Below are 15,688 nucleotides of genomic sequence, written 5' to 3' on the forward strand. Positions count from 1 at the left end.
GGGGGGAGGGATGAACCCAGTGGTTCTCGTGCAGTTGTTGCAAACCAGATTGAAAACAGCCAGCGTACAGCTCATCTGTAACCAATTGAAACCCCAAAGCACAATATTTGAATTTAAGCTTCCACCCCCTCAGCACCAACGTAGATTCAACCTGTGAAACTGGGACTTGTAATAACTTCTGACCGGCTCCAATTTCATTATTTAATGTGGAAAAAAATCTTTCATTTTGAACTTTCCTTCCAGATGTTAATGAGTGTGACCTGAACCCTAACATCTGTCTCCATGGCGACTGTGAGAACACCAAAGGCTCTTTTATCTGCCATTGCCAGCTGGGATATTTTGTGAAGAAGGGAACAACGGGCTGCACAGGTGGGAACTTTAACTCTTCACTTTGTTCTCGTGCAGACTTTCCACTGATGTTCAAACCCAATCTCCACACAAACCAAATCAAAGGCTCTTTGTTCAGAGTTCAGTATAAATGTTATAAATCTTTCCAAGTTCATGTGGCCGTGTGTAAACCACCAACATGCTTTCCTGAGATCTCTCACCCCTTCCTACATCCTCACTGTGCCAAAATTAAGGCTGATTTCAGAGTCTCCTCCTCAACTTCACCCTTTCCCAGGATCTGAAACCTGTGAAACTCCTTAGGCCCGATTTTAACTTCCTCAAAACCATTCACTTATTCAGATTTGCTGCTAAATTAATAGATATTTGAAGCGAAGAAAGATCCAGGGTGAAAGGGAGACAGTGGAGGAGTGGGATCAGTTTTGGATTTTTCTAGCTAAGAGCCGGACAGATACAGTGTCATAAAATTCTTTGGTTTTAAAATAAGCCTTGTGCCCACATTGTGCCAAGTTTTACAGTGCTCATCCCATTGGCTGACCACATTGTGCCAAGTCTTACAGCACTCATCCCATTGGCTGACCACATTGTGCCAATTTGCAGCACACTTACTGATTGCCATAACACCCTCATCTTAAAACATACAAACATAGAAGAGGAACAGGAGGAGGCCATTTGGCCCTTCGAGCCTGCTCCACCATTCATCATGATCATGGCTTATTGTCCAACTCAGTAGCCTAATTCTGCTTTCTCCCCATAACCTTTGATCCCGATCGCCCCAAGTGCTCTATCGAGCCGCCTCTTGAATACATTCAATGTTTTGACATCAACTACTTCCACAGGCTCACCACTCTTTGGGTGAAGAAATGTCTCCTCACCTCCGTCCTAAATGGTCTATCCTGAATCCTCAGACTGTGACCCCTGGTTCTTGTCTCCCCCACCATCAGGAACATCCTTCCTGCATCCACCCTGTCTAGTCCTATTAGAATTTTATAAGTCTTTTATGAGATTCCCCCCTCATTTGTCTGAACTCCAGCAAAAACAATCCTAACCTAGTCAATCTCTCCTCATACATCAGTCCCATCATCCCCAGAATCAGCCTGGTAAACCTTCGCTGCACTCCCTCGAGAGCAAGGACATTCTTCCTCAGAAAAGGAGACCAAAACTGCGCACAATATTCTAGGTGTGGTCTCACCAAGGAAAATAAGATCAGAGCTTAATATTGATCGAGTAGTGAGACGGAATTTTATTCAGAATTTTTTAAACATTGTCTAATCTGTCCCGGAACATCTAAGAACAATAACGCATTCTAGAACATTTTGTAATTGAAGCGAATTAATCTGCACATAAAATGACTCCTTAACCTTCATTCTCTGAGGTAAATTTGTTTTTTTTTGATGATTCTATAAGCTGTGTGTTCTGGCTCTGTGCGCACCATTGAAACTTTTCTACTCAACTTTATACTTTTTCAGATATTGATGAGTGTGAAATTGGAGCTCACAACTGTGACATGCATGCCTCTTGTGTGAACGTGCCAGGGAGCTTCAAGTGCAAGTGTCGTGACGGATGGATTGGAGATGGCCTTGAGTGTATCGGTAAGCATGCCAACGCTTTTGGGTTTTGTTCAATCGAATTGGGGATAGCAAATTAAATTTCAATGATGAGGAATAAATGAAATCAGAGAGGCTGTGGGTGGGATTCCTCTCCCCGCTCCACCCTCCCCCCGCACAGCATCTTTTCTGGCAGCAGAGGCAGCTTGCCATTGGCCAGCAGTAGGATCTCCCAGTCCTGCCAATATCAATGATATTGCGCTGTTCGTCAGCAGCGCAACCGGGGAACCCACCACAGGGGGGGTCACCGTCGGCAGGACCGGAAGATCCTGCCGGCAGGAAGGGCTGGAAATTTCAGCCCTCTGGCTTCACACTTTCTTCAAGCAGTGTTGTCCAAGTCAGGCCAATGAGTGCTTTGCAGGGGCACTTGCAGGTGCCTGCTGCCCTTGTCCTGCGAGCTGGTACAGGTAGTGGGTTTGGGAGATGCTGTTGAAGAATTATTGATGCGTTGCTCCTGTGCCTCATACAGACGGCACACTCTGCCATCATGTGGCGCTGGTGGTGGAGGGAATGAATGTTTAGGGGGGGGGGGCGGTGAATGGGATGTTGCTTTCACCTTCACAATGAGCTGAATTTAGGGAGTATAACATTTAAAGCCACGCCAGCTTAATCTTGATCACAGTCTGCTCCCTGAGTTAATTGTGCATTAGGTACTTGTGATGTTACGATCGAAGGGCTGGTGTTTAATGGGTTAGAGTTTGATGAGCCAGTTTTATGATTTGTTAACATAAAAAGCATGATCACGTGAGTCGTTTCACAAAACGTCTGCGTGAACCCCCTGTGATTGTAACAAGGGCTGGCTCTCCTTTCCCCCACGCTCCCCTCGGCCTCCGTGGAGATTTGGTGCTGCCCATTCATGAAGTTGCCCCCTCTCCCCATTTCTCCGGTGTGACACTGGGCCACAAAGCTCCCAGGTGCCATCCTCAGACTGTGCCATTGCCCAGTCACAGCCTGTCACAGCAGTTGGGATGCAGCAATTGGCCTCAGCACCCAGGAGCTGAAAAGAGGGAGGATCAGCCAGGGCGACAATATTCACATTTATAAATAGTTACAGTTGTATGGGCAGCACGGTGGTAAAGTGGTTAGCGTTGCTGCCTCACAGCGCCAGGGACCCAAATTCAATTCCTGTCTTGGGTCACTGTCTGTGCAGAGTCTGCACGTTCTTCCCGCGTCTGCGTGGGTTTTCACCGAGTGCTCCTGTTTCCTTCCACAGTCCGAAAGACGCGCTGGTTAGGTGCATTGACCATGCTAAATTCTCCCTCAGGGTACCTGAAAAGACGCCAGAGCGTGGCGACTAGGGGATTTTCACAGTAACTTCACTGCAGTGTTAATGTAAACCTACTTGTGATGCTAATAAATGAACTTAAATTTTAACATTTTATTTATTCACATATAAACGTATAAAATTAAAATCTGAAAAGATTGGAAAATGGAATTATGGGATCATGGGCATATTCAGCTCTTGGTTATATTGTGATCGAGGCACTCAGTTAAGATTAAAGCACCAGCCTTGAAGTGCTGAGGAACAAGAACACTATCTGTGAGGAGTTTGCACATTCTCCCTGTGTCTGCGTGAGTTTCCTCCCACAGTCCAAGGAATGTGGGTTATGTTGATTGGCCGTGCTAAATTGCCCCTTGGTGTCAGGGGAACTAACGGGTTAAATGCGTGGGGCTACAAGGACAGGGGCTGGGTTGGATTGTGGTCAGTGCAAACTCAATGGGCTGAATGGCCTCCTTCTGCACGGTAGGGATTGTATGTATGATTCTATGAAGAAGGTCCCAGCTCGCAACATGGGTTTGTTGCCGGGTGAACCTTGTGGAATGAGGGATTTGTTGGGATTTGGCTTCCGATGACCTTTGGTTTTTCCATTGCAGATCTGGATGAGTGTGCCACCGAGGAGCACCAGTGCAACCCCAGTGCCAACTGCATGAATACGCCAGGCTCCTATCGCTGCACGTGTAAAGATGGTTTCAGTGGCGATGGCTTCAGCTGCTCAGGTAACGGCTCCCAGCTGGGGAAATGAGAACGAGACAGAATGAACAGCTGCACCTGCTCCGAGACATTGTGCTACTCCATGCTCAGGAAGCGTGGGACAGTCTGATGATCAGTTGTTAACGTTAGGAATAGTTTATGCGACTTTGGGCCTACCTTTCCTCTTGTCTCTGATGTTGTCTTTAGGGCTGTGGGACCCTTTAATGTCCAACAATTCACACTAAGTACTGCTGTCACCAGCAGCTGCAGGAGCCATATCAAAAGGAATTTTCCCCCTCTCGCCCCCCCCCTCTCTCCAAGCAGAGGGGCTGCCATCTCTGGGCAGGCTCAGTCCTGGTATCAGAGATGTGGGCCTGTGATTCAGGCTTATCCAAATGCTTACGCCCAGTCGACAATGAGGGCGATTCTCAACTCAGTCAGCAACCAGGACGATTCAAGTAGAGTCATTTGCAGAAACAAGCAATTGTTTATCAATCAAAATAACAAAGGGTTAAACCTGCAAGCAGATCAGTTGACTTTGTTTGACTGACTTTTTGCAAACAGCGTTGGAAAGGAGAACGGAAAATGCTGGAAAATATCCTCAAGTCTGACAGCACCTGTGGAGAGAGATTGAAGCTAATGTTTTGAGTCTGGATGACGCTTCATCGGAGCAAACCTGCTGAGATTTTCCAGCATTTTCTGTTCTTGTTTGAGATTCCAGCACCTGCAGGAATGGCTTGCCATTCTCCAATTCAAATATGTAGATTGCTAACGTGTGGAGCAGAGAATTGAAATGAATGCCGGAACTTTACCTCCTCGCCCGCCCACCCGAGGCTCGTAAGATCCCGCCCGAGGCAAATGGAGAGTGTTGTTTTGCGAGCCTCGCCCTCTCCGATTCTGGGACGGGCAAGGCAGTAAAATTTCGGCCAAAGTGTCTGATCCGACAAAGTCTTGCCTTCCAAAAGTCAGTCTAGCAGATAAACGCCGGAATTGTACCTTCTCGCCCGCCTCGGAATCAGAGCGGGCGAGGGACAGACAATGGAAATGTCCGTTGACCTCATATGGGAATTTCCGGTCTCGCTTGAGCGAAGCTGTAAAATCCCACCCATAGACACCAGAAGTCAACGGACCTTTGCATGGCCCGGCCCCGCCTGCTACAATTCACGTGGCGGGTGGGACGGAAAAATTCTGCCCATTGTACTCAACTCAAACCAAAAGCAGTAAATACCATAACAGGTATCGCCAAGAAATGCACTGCACCACTTATGGTGTTTGGCAAATCTTGTCGATGTTAGGGCTGTCTGCTTAGGTTACGTCGCTGCTTCTAACAAGGAGATGCGCTCATTTCCCACACCCATACATCTGGTAACCATCAGTGTGGTCCTAATAGTAGACAATAGCACCCTGAAAGAATCTGTTTTTCAGCAGATTGCCAAGAGGAAACCCATAACCTATAGGCAGAAATGAACCAGCTCTGCCCCAATAGTTCTCTACCACCTCTCCACATGGCAATTTCCCAGCTCTCTCGTCCAGTTAGAAAAGAAACATCCCAGGTGGGATTCTCCGGTCTTGTCCGCGGTGGGACCCATTGCAAGTGAGAACGGAAAATTTGGCTTTCCGGCCAAAACGCCATTCACTTTCAGCAGCAGCGGAGAATCCCAGCCCCGAATGAGGATGGAAAATTTTGGTCCACATCTTTCATAGAATTTCACGGGTTTATATTCTCATTGAAGCTGTGGATCCAGGTCCACAAAGATGAGTCACTATAAATGGAGAGGATCCTGCCTCCAACAGTGAGATCTCCTGTAATATAAATCAGTAAATTGATCAGCATTACTTCCATGTCATAAGTTGCTTGAGTATTACTCCTCAAGCAAGGGCTAGAATGGAAAATTATAGCCAAGTTATAGCTGGGAGGATGAGGGAAGATTTTCTGTAGTCCACAGGGTAGTATAACCTATGTCTATCTGAAGGTTTCCTTGTACACACTGACACCCTCCGATTAGCTAAGTAATCTGGAGCAGGAATCTGCTCGAATAGGGATTGCCACACTGTGCTACTGACCAACTGACCTGTTTCTCTGTGCAGATGTTGACGAATGTGCAGAAAATGTGAACCTGTGTGAGAATGGGCAGTGTCTGAATGCTCCCGGGGGATACCGCTGTGAATGCGAAATGGGATTCACACCAACTGAGGATAGCAAGGCGTGCCAAGGTAAGGTCATAAGAAAAGCTTCTGTAGGAAGCCGCAAGGCTTCCACAATCCAGTGAATGTTCAGTCATTTTTCTCACAACATTAATAACGTTCAGTAATGCAGATGGTCAGAGGCAGACTCACCACATCCTGGCAATAACTTCAGTGGGCTGGCTTTGGCCTTCTCTTTGTTGGTTCATTGATTGTACAGACTCGATTATTGAACTTGACAGATACTTGTCAGACTGAAAGATACCCACTTGAAATAGAAACCGAGGACGCTGATGACTGTCAGGGTGTTTGCAATAGTTTCTGTTTCTCTCGCTGATAGTTTTAGCCTTTTATCTGGGGATATCGAACAATGCCGCGTCACAGTAATCAGTCCAAGAATTTGTTGGCGATCGTTTTCTCAGCACATCTGTTGCTAAATGAAGCCGGGTGTGTTCAGGGGTCCTGTGTGTCTAAAACGGGAGTCTAAAACTAGAGGGCCTAGGTTTAAGGTGAAAGGGGAAAGATTTAAAAGGGACCTGAGGGGCAACTTTTTCACACAGAGGGTGCTGCGTGTATGGAATGAGCTGCCAGAGGAGGCGGTGGACGGGTACAAGTACAACATTTAAAAGGCATTTGGACAGGATAGGAAAGATTTAGAGGGATTCGGGCCAATCGCAGACAAATGGAACTAGTTCAGCTTAGAAAACCTGGTTGGCATGGACAGGTTGGGCCGAAGGGCCTGTTTCTGTGCTGTATATCTCAATGACTCTATGACCCCTGCGGCTTTATCTCTGATGTGACACAGTGTGTAGTGGATGTGTCTGATCTTACTTTCAATATCCCTTTGTGATTTTGCGTACAGATATCGATGAGTGCTCCTTCCAGAACATTTGCGTTTTTGGCACGTGCCAGAACCTACCTGGAATGTTCCGCTGTGTTTGTGATGATGGCTACGAGCTGGATAGAAGTGGAGGCAATTGCACAGGTGAGTTCAAAACTGGATGATTCCTGCATTCAGTCTCATTAATAGATTGCCCTTTAATAGAACCATGCCACATTTAGTCTAATTAATCAACCCGACTTTAACTAATCATGCCACATAAAGCTGAAGTTTAGGCATTGTGATAGGATTCATTTTGTGATTTATAAATGATTAGAATTAAACAATAAAATCTTTATCTTTGTAAAATATCTGAGTCTTATATTAGCAGAGTAGAGAGACTACCTCACAAGCCTTGGCCTTCAATAATTCATGGCTTTGATCTATTTTATGAGTTTTCTTACAAAAGATCTGACCTCACAGCCCCCCCACGGGTCGGATAACTCACCATGAATGTGCTGCCTCAGAGCTTTGCAGTGAAATAAAACATAAAGAAACAGTGAGTTACAGAAAACAAATTGTTCAGTCAGACACTGATTCGGACACACGGTGAATGCAGCTATTTTGTAACACTGGATTCCCCCACAAGCAGGAAAAGACTAGGCACCAGGGATCAAAGCTCAGACTCTGGGACTGTAATTACGAGAACAGATTTCACCCTGATGGCTTGCGTGTGGCAATGTTACAGCCTCGTAACTCAACCCCAGCCACAAGCCACTTGGTGTTCTTTGAATGTGTCAGTCGTAACTCAGCATGGCCCTCTTGCCTCTAAGTCAGACAGTGGTTGGTTCACATTCCACTCCAGAGAATAACCAAAAATTCTAGGCTGGCATTCCTGTGCAGTACTGAGGAAGTGCTGCACTATTAAAGGTGCCGTCTTTCAGATATGATGTCAAACCATAGCCCCGTTTTTCCCTCTCAGTGATTGTAATAAATCCATGGCAATGCTTTGGTGAAGAGCAGGGAAGTTCTCCCTGGCGTTCTGTCCGAAATATATCCCTCAGTCAACACAACAACAAACATGCGTTCTGGTCATTGATCACATTTGTTATTTGTTGTTTGTTACTCCTTGCTGTGGGCCAATTGGCTGCCATGTTTCCTACAAAATAATGATGACGATACTTCAAGAGAATTTCATTGGCAGTAAAGCACGTTGGGATGTTTCGAGGTCATGGAAGGCGCTACTTAAATACAAGTCTTTGTCGATCTGTGTAAGTTTAAAAATCCTGGTGATTTAGTCGATGCACTGGCACAGTGCGTTTGAATGCCAACATCGTGGGAACGGTGGAGTGGGCAGATGGCTAAAGGAGGCCTGAGGGACAACCAGCCCTGGAGTACGTTCACATGTGCCTGACGGTCAGATTGAAGTGACATAGTACAGCCTAGAGCAGCTGATGCAACCGCCCGCCCATTCAGTCAGCTGCAGTTGGCAACAAGGAACAGAGGAGAGAAGATTAATAAAAACATCATTGGGTCAACTAGATCTAAATGTTTTCCAATATCCATCAGCTATATTGGACATGTGAAAGAGAAATGAAGACAAATTTGCAAACCACATGACGCCTCCACGATGGCTGAATGGCTGTACCTTACTCTGATACTATGATGTATTGGTTGAGTAATAAATAATCATACAATGAAGCGTATATTACTAAGGATGAAAAGAATGAGTTTCAGAACCTGATTGGTGATGGATTAATGATTGATAGTTAATCAGTTACTTGATGGATTAGTTTAACGATGGACTGAGTTTATGTTGACAGATATCAATGAATGCGCTGACCCTGTGAACTGCATCAATGGCCTGTGTGTGAACACCCCTGGGAGCTACCTGTGTAACTGCCCGACAGATTTCGAGCTGAACCCCACTGGTGTTGGCTGTGTTGGTAAGTCTGATCTCCACTCCAGAAATTGGAGGCGATACAATCAAATCTTCCATCTCTAAGATAGGGTGGCACCAAGGACAATTAACAGTTCCCCACCTCCACCCTCGTAGCTCCTTCCTCTATCAGTTTCAGTCTTCTCTAGCATGGTCTACCCATCCATCTCCCACCCATCTCCTCCCACAGCCCATTTATGCCTTGAACTATCAGGGAGTATAGCCATTCTGCCATTTAGTCTTCCCAGCGAAAGTTCTAAACACTCACTCATAAGTAAATAGAACATAGAAAGCCACAGCACAAACAGGCCCTTCGGCCCACAAGTTGCGCCGATCACATCCCCACCTCTAGGCCATAGAACATAGAAAGTACATTCACTATCCTCACATCTCTGATGTTCATTTCTGGCTGCCTCCCATCCACTGAAATAATTATCCACACCAGAACTGTGCTCTGATACACAGTGCCTTGAACATGGGATGGATCAGTTTCTTGATGTGTGGATGTATGTGCATGAATTCTATCTCACTGCTGTAATTTTCCTTACCAATTAAAGGCTAAACTTATCCCTGCACCATTGACTGGGCATTATTCCCAGTATGAACGTGCGAACAAGGAGCCATTCGGCCCCTCCAGCCTGCTCTGCTATTTAATAAGATCATGGCTGATCTGATAGTAACCTCAAATCTGCAGCTTGCCGACTCTAATAACCTATCATTAATCTTTATTGTAGGAGTCTATTTAATGTAAAGAAAATATCTACTAGTAAGTTAAAGTATTGTTGTCCATACGGGCACAGGGACCTCACCTGTCCTTGGCTCTTTGTGCTATACGTAAGGGTGATAATTGTATCAACTTCAAAAACATGACCACCACTCAAATCTTTAATTGATTTTCACACATGCATACTCACGCATGCTCACACATGCACATGCACTCATGCATGTACATCCACATACAACCCAAGCTCTAATATCGGAAGTGAAACAGCAATCTACTGGTACTTCTTTCTGTTTAGTTTATTTGCTGCTCACAATCTGTTCTCCTCTAAACTGCGGAGACCAAATGTAGGCCGGATGATCACTTTGCAAAAAGCCTCCATTCGGTCCGTCAATGTGACCCTGAGTTTCCAGTCTCCAGTCATTTTAATTCTCCACTTTACTCCCACCCTGACCTTTCTCTCCTCGGCTTCTGCACTGTTCCAATGAAGATTAGAAAGATTAGAAACCCTACAGTGCAGAAGGAGGCCATTCGGCCCATCGAGTCTGCACCGACCACAATCCCACCCAGGCCCTCCCCCCACATATTTTACCCGCTAATCCCTCTAACCTATGCATCCCAGGACTCTAAGGGACAATTTTTAACCTGGCCAATCAACCTAACCCGCACATCTTTGGACTGTGGGAGGAAACCGGAGCACCCGGAGGAAACCCACGCAGACACGAGGAGAATGTGCAAACTCCACACAGACAGTGACCCGAGCCGGGAATCAAACCCGGGACCCTGGAGCTGTGAAGCAGCAGTGCTAACCACTGTGCTACCGTGCCGCTCAAGGCAAACTCGAGGAACAGCACTTTACCTTTCAACTGGGCACTTTACAGACTTATGGACTCATCACTTGAGTTTAACAATTTAAAATCATAACCTCTTCCCTATTTTTTTTCCTTTTTCTCACTGTGTGTTCTATTTGTTGTTCCTTCTCTCTTACTTCCTTTTGTTTGCTTTCCAAAGGCAACTATTCAGGACCTTACCATTCACACCTCCTCAAGACACATCGTGGGCAGGGTTTTCTGGCTGCGCTCGCCCCAAAACTGGAAATACTGCCTCACAATGCCAGGGAACCGGGTTCAATTCTGGCCTTGGGTCACTGTCTGTGTGGAGTCTGCACGTACTCCCCGTGTCTGCGTGGGTTTCCTCCGGGTGCTCCGGTTTCCTCCTACAGTCCAAAGATGTGCGAGCTAGGTTGATTGGCCGTGCTAAATTGCTCCTGAGTGTCGGTGGGATTAGCAGGGTAAATACATGTGGGCCTGGTTGGGATTGTTGCCAGTGCATCCTCGATGGGCTGAATGGCCTCCTCCTGCACTGTATGTATGGTGTGCTATGGTATGGAAAGTTCCGCCCGAGGTCAATGGACATTTGCATGGTCCACGCCCGCCTGCTACGATCCCCGTGGTGGGCGGGACGGCACCCTTATGTTTCTTTACTCTTTCTATTCCAAATCCCTTTGGCGTCGCACCAGGAAACCTCTTGTCATTTAATCTCTCTTGCCCTCCAGCTGATCACAGACCTTCTCCTTTTGTTCTTTTTCCACCCTCCTCCTTTTTACTTGCTCGAAGCCAATTACATTTCGAATCTTTCCTGGTCCTGATGATAGGTCAGTGACCCGAAACATGAATCATTGTTTTCCTCTCCACGGATGCTGCCGGATTTATTGAATATTTCCAGCAATTCCTGTTGTTTCAATGAGCACCCATTCCACAAACAAGTCACACACAAAATGACAGCATTGCGAAACATCACACATATAGCATGGCTCACAATCTGTTACAAAAACCATGTTGGAACATCTTGACCTTTAAGACTGCATTCTGACATGTCCCTCTTGATGAATCTCTGCAACCCAACCGCACCCCCCTACACCCCGGTCCCGTCCCGTGTCCCCCCCCCCCCCCCCCCCCCCCCCCCACCGCCCCCCCCCCCCCCCCCCCCCGCCCCCCCTTACACAGGCATGGTCACTGTATTAGTTTACCGTTCATGTTTGGTTCTATTACAGACACGCGTGTTGGTAACTGCTTCCTGGAGACCTTGCCGAGGGGAGATGGTGGCATCTCCTGCAGTGCAGAGATTGGCGTTGGTGTCACTCGAGCCTCGTGCTGTTGCTCCCTGGGAAGGGCTTGGGGAAACCCTTGTGAATTCTGCCCTCTGGTCAACTCAAGTAAGTGTAATCAATGTATCCCGGGTACTTTGAACATACCTTTATCGGGCAATTAGATCAGGGGTGATTGTGAAGATGGGAGGGAAATTTTAATGGAACTGATGAAAGGGGAAATCTAGAAGTTCATGAAGTCTCCCTCTACAGATTGGTTCAGAAACACTTTGGACTCTTTTGGGATTACATCCCTGTCATGTGCCGTAGAAGATAAATATTTCTGCCTATCACAGGATATTGAAATTTTGTAGCATCAAGTGCAGCAATATCAAGCAGGCACCTGCCCAGATCCTTCAGTCACTGCTCCATCTTGTGTATTGTTCACAGTAGGACCCGCTATAGCTGATCCTACTCAGCTTCCCTGGTGTTTGGTTCCATGTTCTGCATCGTCACCAGCGCAAAGCAGGAGTCATCACCTTCTTAACAGCTAGCCATCCTTTTGAATCACAGTCTCCTTTAATGACTGCAGTCGGACTAGCCCTCGAACAGCAGAAAATAGTTTGAGAGAAAGGACAGATTATAATATGGGTGTCCTGCGTGAGTTAAATTTGCATTTAAGTTTCCAGAAATGAAAGTTGTCCCAGCTGAGCAAAGACTATAGAAACCAATACAATAGAGAGAAATAAGAAAGGTTGACAACAGAGAGAAACCTCGGTGCAAAGAGGTGAGGTGGAGATGGAAGGCTGGAAACAAGGTAACGATGAGAAATACAAATCAAATGTGATAGAATTTGAAATGAGGAAAACTCATCTATCGGTTGATAAACTTTGAGTTAACGGATGTCTAGACTTTAAGTACTCATTTTTACACCATAAATTCTGTTGCAGCTGAATACAAGACTCTGTGTCCAGGAGGAGAAGGTTTCAGACCAAACCCTATCACAGTCATCCTGGAGGGTAAGTCAGCCATCTCACTGAAGTCCCATTATAAAGAGAGCTTGCTATAGACTGCAATGTGACTGCTGCTTGTCTTTGCAGATATTGATGAGTGTCAGGAGTTACCAGGCCTTTGTCAGGGTGGAAACTGTGTGAACACGTTTGGCAGCTTCCAGTGTGAGTGCCCGGCTGGGTACTACCTGAATGAGGATACCCGTATCTGTGAAGGTGAGAATGGGTTCTGAACCCCGGCAGCCGCTTCAGGCTTTTTTGGTACAGGAACGTGCTGTAGTTATTGTGGAAATCTAGACATCTTTCCCTTCCATCTATCCATAGTATTCTCTCTCGACTACAATGAGGTCCAATCAATCTTCCATCTTTCTGGACTGACTGATCCAGTTTGTTTTTAGCTTATGGAGCTAAATATACAATTTAACTAAAAGTAAAAAATGTGAACTCTTCAATTCTGTTGATCTTATATCCTACTGTAACTCCAATCTCACTCTTCCTGTTTCCCCAATCTCTCTCTTTAATCTCACTCACTCTGCTTTCCCTACTTTTCAATATAACTCCAAACCCTCTTGATGTCTCCGACTGCAAGCCTCTGCCTCTGCGTTTCACCCCTTCTCTCTTGATGAGCTGCCCTTTCTCCAATCCCTCTCTCCCTGTTCTCTATCTACCTCACTGACCATCACCATCATTTCAGAAATGTGTAACATTTCATTTTTCTTCATTGAATTGTAAATGCCACCTATGTGCCCATCCTGTCAGCCTGCGTACGTCCTGTTGCAATCTTTCACAGTCGTCCTCATATTTTCCCACAACAAGTTGCTGTTATCAATACATTTCAACAATGGTCCTTCAATTCCTAAGGCCAGATCAATTCTATATAATGTAGACAAAAGCAGTCGATGGAACACCACGGCCAGAAGTTTCTGCTGCAAGCAAGTTTATTTGGTAGCAAATACCATTAGCTTTCGGAGCGCTGCTCCTTCGTCAGATGGAGTGGAAATGTGCTCTCAAACAGTGCACAGAGACACAAAATCAAGTTACAGAATACTGATTAGAATGCGCACACATGAGGACGGCCTAACCCGGGATATTGGATTTATGTCACATTATCAGTAACCCCCACAGCTTGCCTCCTGGACTTGCGGGCTGTCCTGTCTGGAGACAATACACATCTCTTTAACCTGTGCTTAATGCTCCCTCCACCCACATTGTCTGTATCTTTAAGATCTGGCTGGTTGTAGGGATTCGCATTCTAATCAGTATTCTGTAACTTGATTTTGTGTCTCTGTGCCCTGTTTGAGAGCACATTTCCACTCCATCTGACGAAGGAGCAGCGCTCCAAAAGCTTATGGTATTTGCTACCAAATAAACCTGTTGGACTTTAACCTGGTGTTGTTAAGACTCTTACTGAGTTCACCCCAGTCCAACGCCGGCATCTCCACATCATGGCTGCCAGCAAGGACGGAGAATTTGGCGCTCAGCCAAATCTCCATTCACTGCAGCGGGACCAGAGAATCCTGCCGGCGTGAAAGCTCGGTAAATTCCGGCACACATCCATTCCAAGCAGCATACTTTTACTCCAAACCTATTACTGTCTGCCGTCCAAACATTTCTCTATCCTTTTGGCCAACTGGCACAGTTTACCATATTAACCGACGAAACTCCATACACACCACATCCACTGCATCTCCTTCATCTCTCCTTTCTGCTTGTCCTTCGTTCATGGTATTTAATTAATTTGAATGGGATGTCTTTATCCAGATATTGATGAGTGCACCACTCACATCGGAATCTGTGGGCCCGGAACATGCTACAACACCTTGGGCAACTATACCTGTGTCTGCCCTCCGGAGTACATGCAGGTCAATGGAGGAAACAATTGTATGGGTAAGAGGCTTGCTTTGTGTCGAGGGCTCAGATATACACAAGAGGGAATGATGATCAACGTGAAATACTCACAAGAGCTCAGCAGGATTAAAGCTATAGGGGAGTGTGGGTCAGCTTCATGCACAGGGACGCTAATGGTGTATTCAGGATATAATACCAATGTAATACTAAACAACAACAACATAGGAGTTAGGAGCGGTTCAGTCCTTCGAGCCCGCTCTGCTATTTAACATGATCATGGCTGATCTTATCCTGGTCTCAACTCTACCTGCCTGCTCCCCATCGCCCTTTATCCTGCTTTTCATCAGTAGTGGAGCTAAGAACATGACCCAGAATTTACACCATGCAAAATATTTCTTCAAATACTAGTACAATGCAGTATAACAGTGGGTCAATATCTCCATAATCTATCAGAGCTCTTTGGCGGAGGCTATTCACAGCTACTTCTACAGTGTAATAAACTCAGACCCATGGGAGCAGCTCCAGATCATAAACACAAGCTGACCACTTTTCTACAACCTGGATAAATCCACCCCCCATTTACACTCAGGCCTGTATTTTCACCGAGTCTCGATGACTCAGGAGCCCTTTAAAAATGGCGCTGTGGGGAGAGGGTCCCGATTGCAGGATTCCTGACCCCATTCCTGAAGAGAAGAAATTTGCAACGTAAAGTCCAGTGGAGTAAACATAGAAAATAGGAGCAGGAGTAGGCCATTCAGCCCTTCCATCCTGCTCTGCCATTCATTATGATCATGGTTGGCCATCCACTGGATAGCCTGTTCCTGCTTTTTGACTAGCTGAGTTGCTCTTGTAAAGGGATAGTATGGACATGATGGGCCAACTGGCCCCTCCTGGGCTGTATGGCTGACCATTCTATGATTCTAGACTGTGATTTTAAAACATGAACCTGACCCCGGGAGGTGGCAGGAGTACAAGGGAGGGGCGTAATTCAGGGAGACAACAGCAGCAATTTGCATTATTAACGTCGTAAGCTATCCCATGGAGCTTCACAGGAGTATTGACACTCAAATTAAAGTTTTTTAAGTTTATTCATTAGTGTCACAAGTAGGCTTACTTTAACACTGCAATGAAGTTACTCTGAAAAACCTCTGGTCAC

At 46.0% G+C, this 15,688-nt stretch overlaps 1 protein-coding gene across 1 annotated transcript in view; it reads left to right on the forward strand.

Annotated features, from left to right (window-relative positions):
- The window catches only part of fbn3 (fibrillin 3), a 268,519-nt gene that overhangs the window by 182,337 nt on the left and 70,494 nt on the right, over positions 1 to 15,688 (forward strand). The window contains exons 31-40 of the mRNA XM_078198473.1: positions 244 to 369; positions 1,815 to 1,937; positions 3,828 to 3,950; positions 6,013 to 6,138; positions 6,971 to 7,093; positions 8,752 to 8,874; positions 11,642 to 11,803; positions 12,625 to 12,693; positions 12,775 to 12,900; positions 14,446 to 14,571. Of these exons, the coding sequence (XP_078054599.1) occupies positions 244 to 369; positions 1,815 to 1,937; positions 3,828 to 3,950; positions 6,013 to 6,138; positions 6,971 to 7,093; positions 8,752 to 8,874; positions 11,642 to 11,803; positions 12,625 to 12,693; positions 12,775 to 12,900; positions 14,446 to 14,571 (1,227 nt within the window). The remainder of the gene's footprint in view (positions 1 to 243; positions 370 to 1,814; positions 1,938 to 3,827; positions 3,951 to 6,012; positions 6,139 to 6,970; positions 7,094 to 8,751; positions 8,875 to 11,641; positions 11,804 to 12,624; positions 12,694 to 12,774; positions 12,901 to 14,445; positions 14,572 to 15,688) is intronic.

This window comes from Mustelus asterias, chromosome 26, assembly GCF_964213995.1.
Source record: "Mustelus asterias chromosome 26, sMusAst1.hap1.1, whole genome shotgun sequence".
NCBI classification, from domain to species: Eukaryota; Metazoa; Chordata; class Chondrichthyes; order Carcharhiniformes; family Triakidae; genus Mustelus; species Mustelus asterias.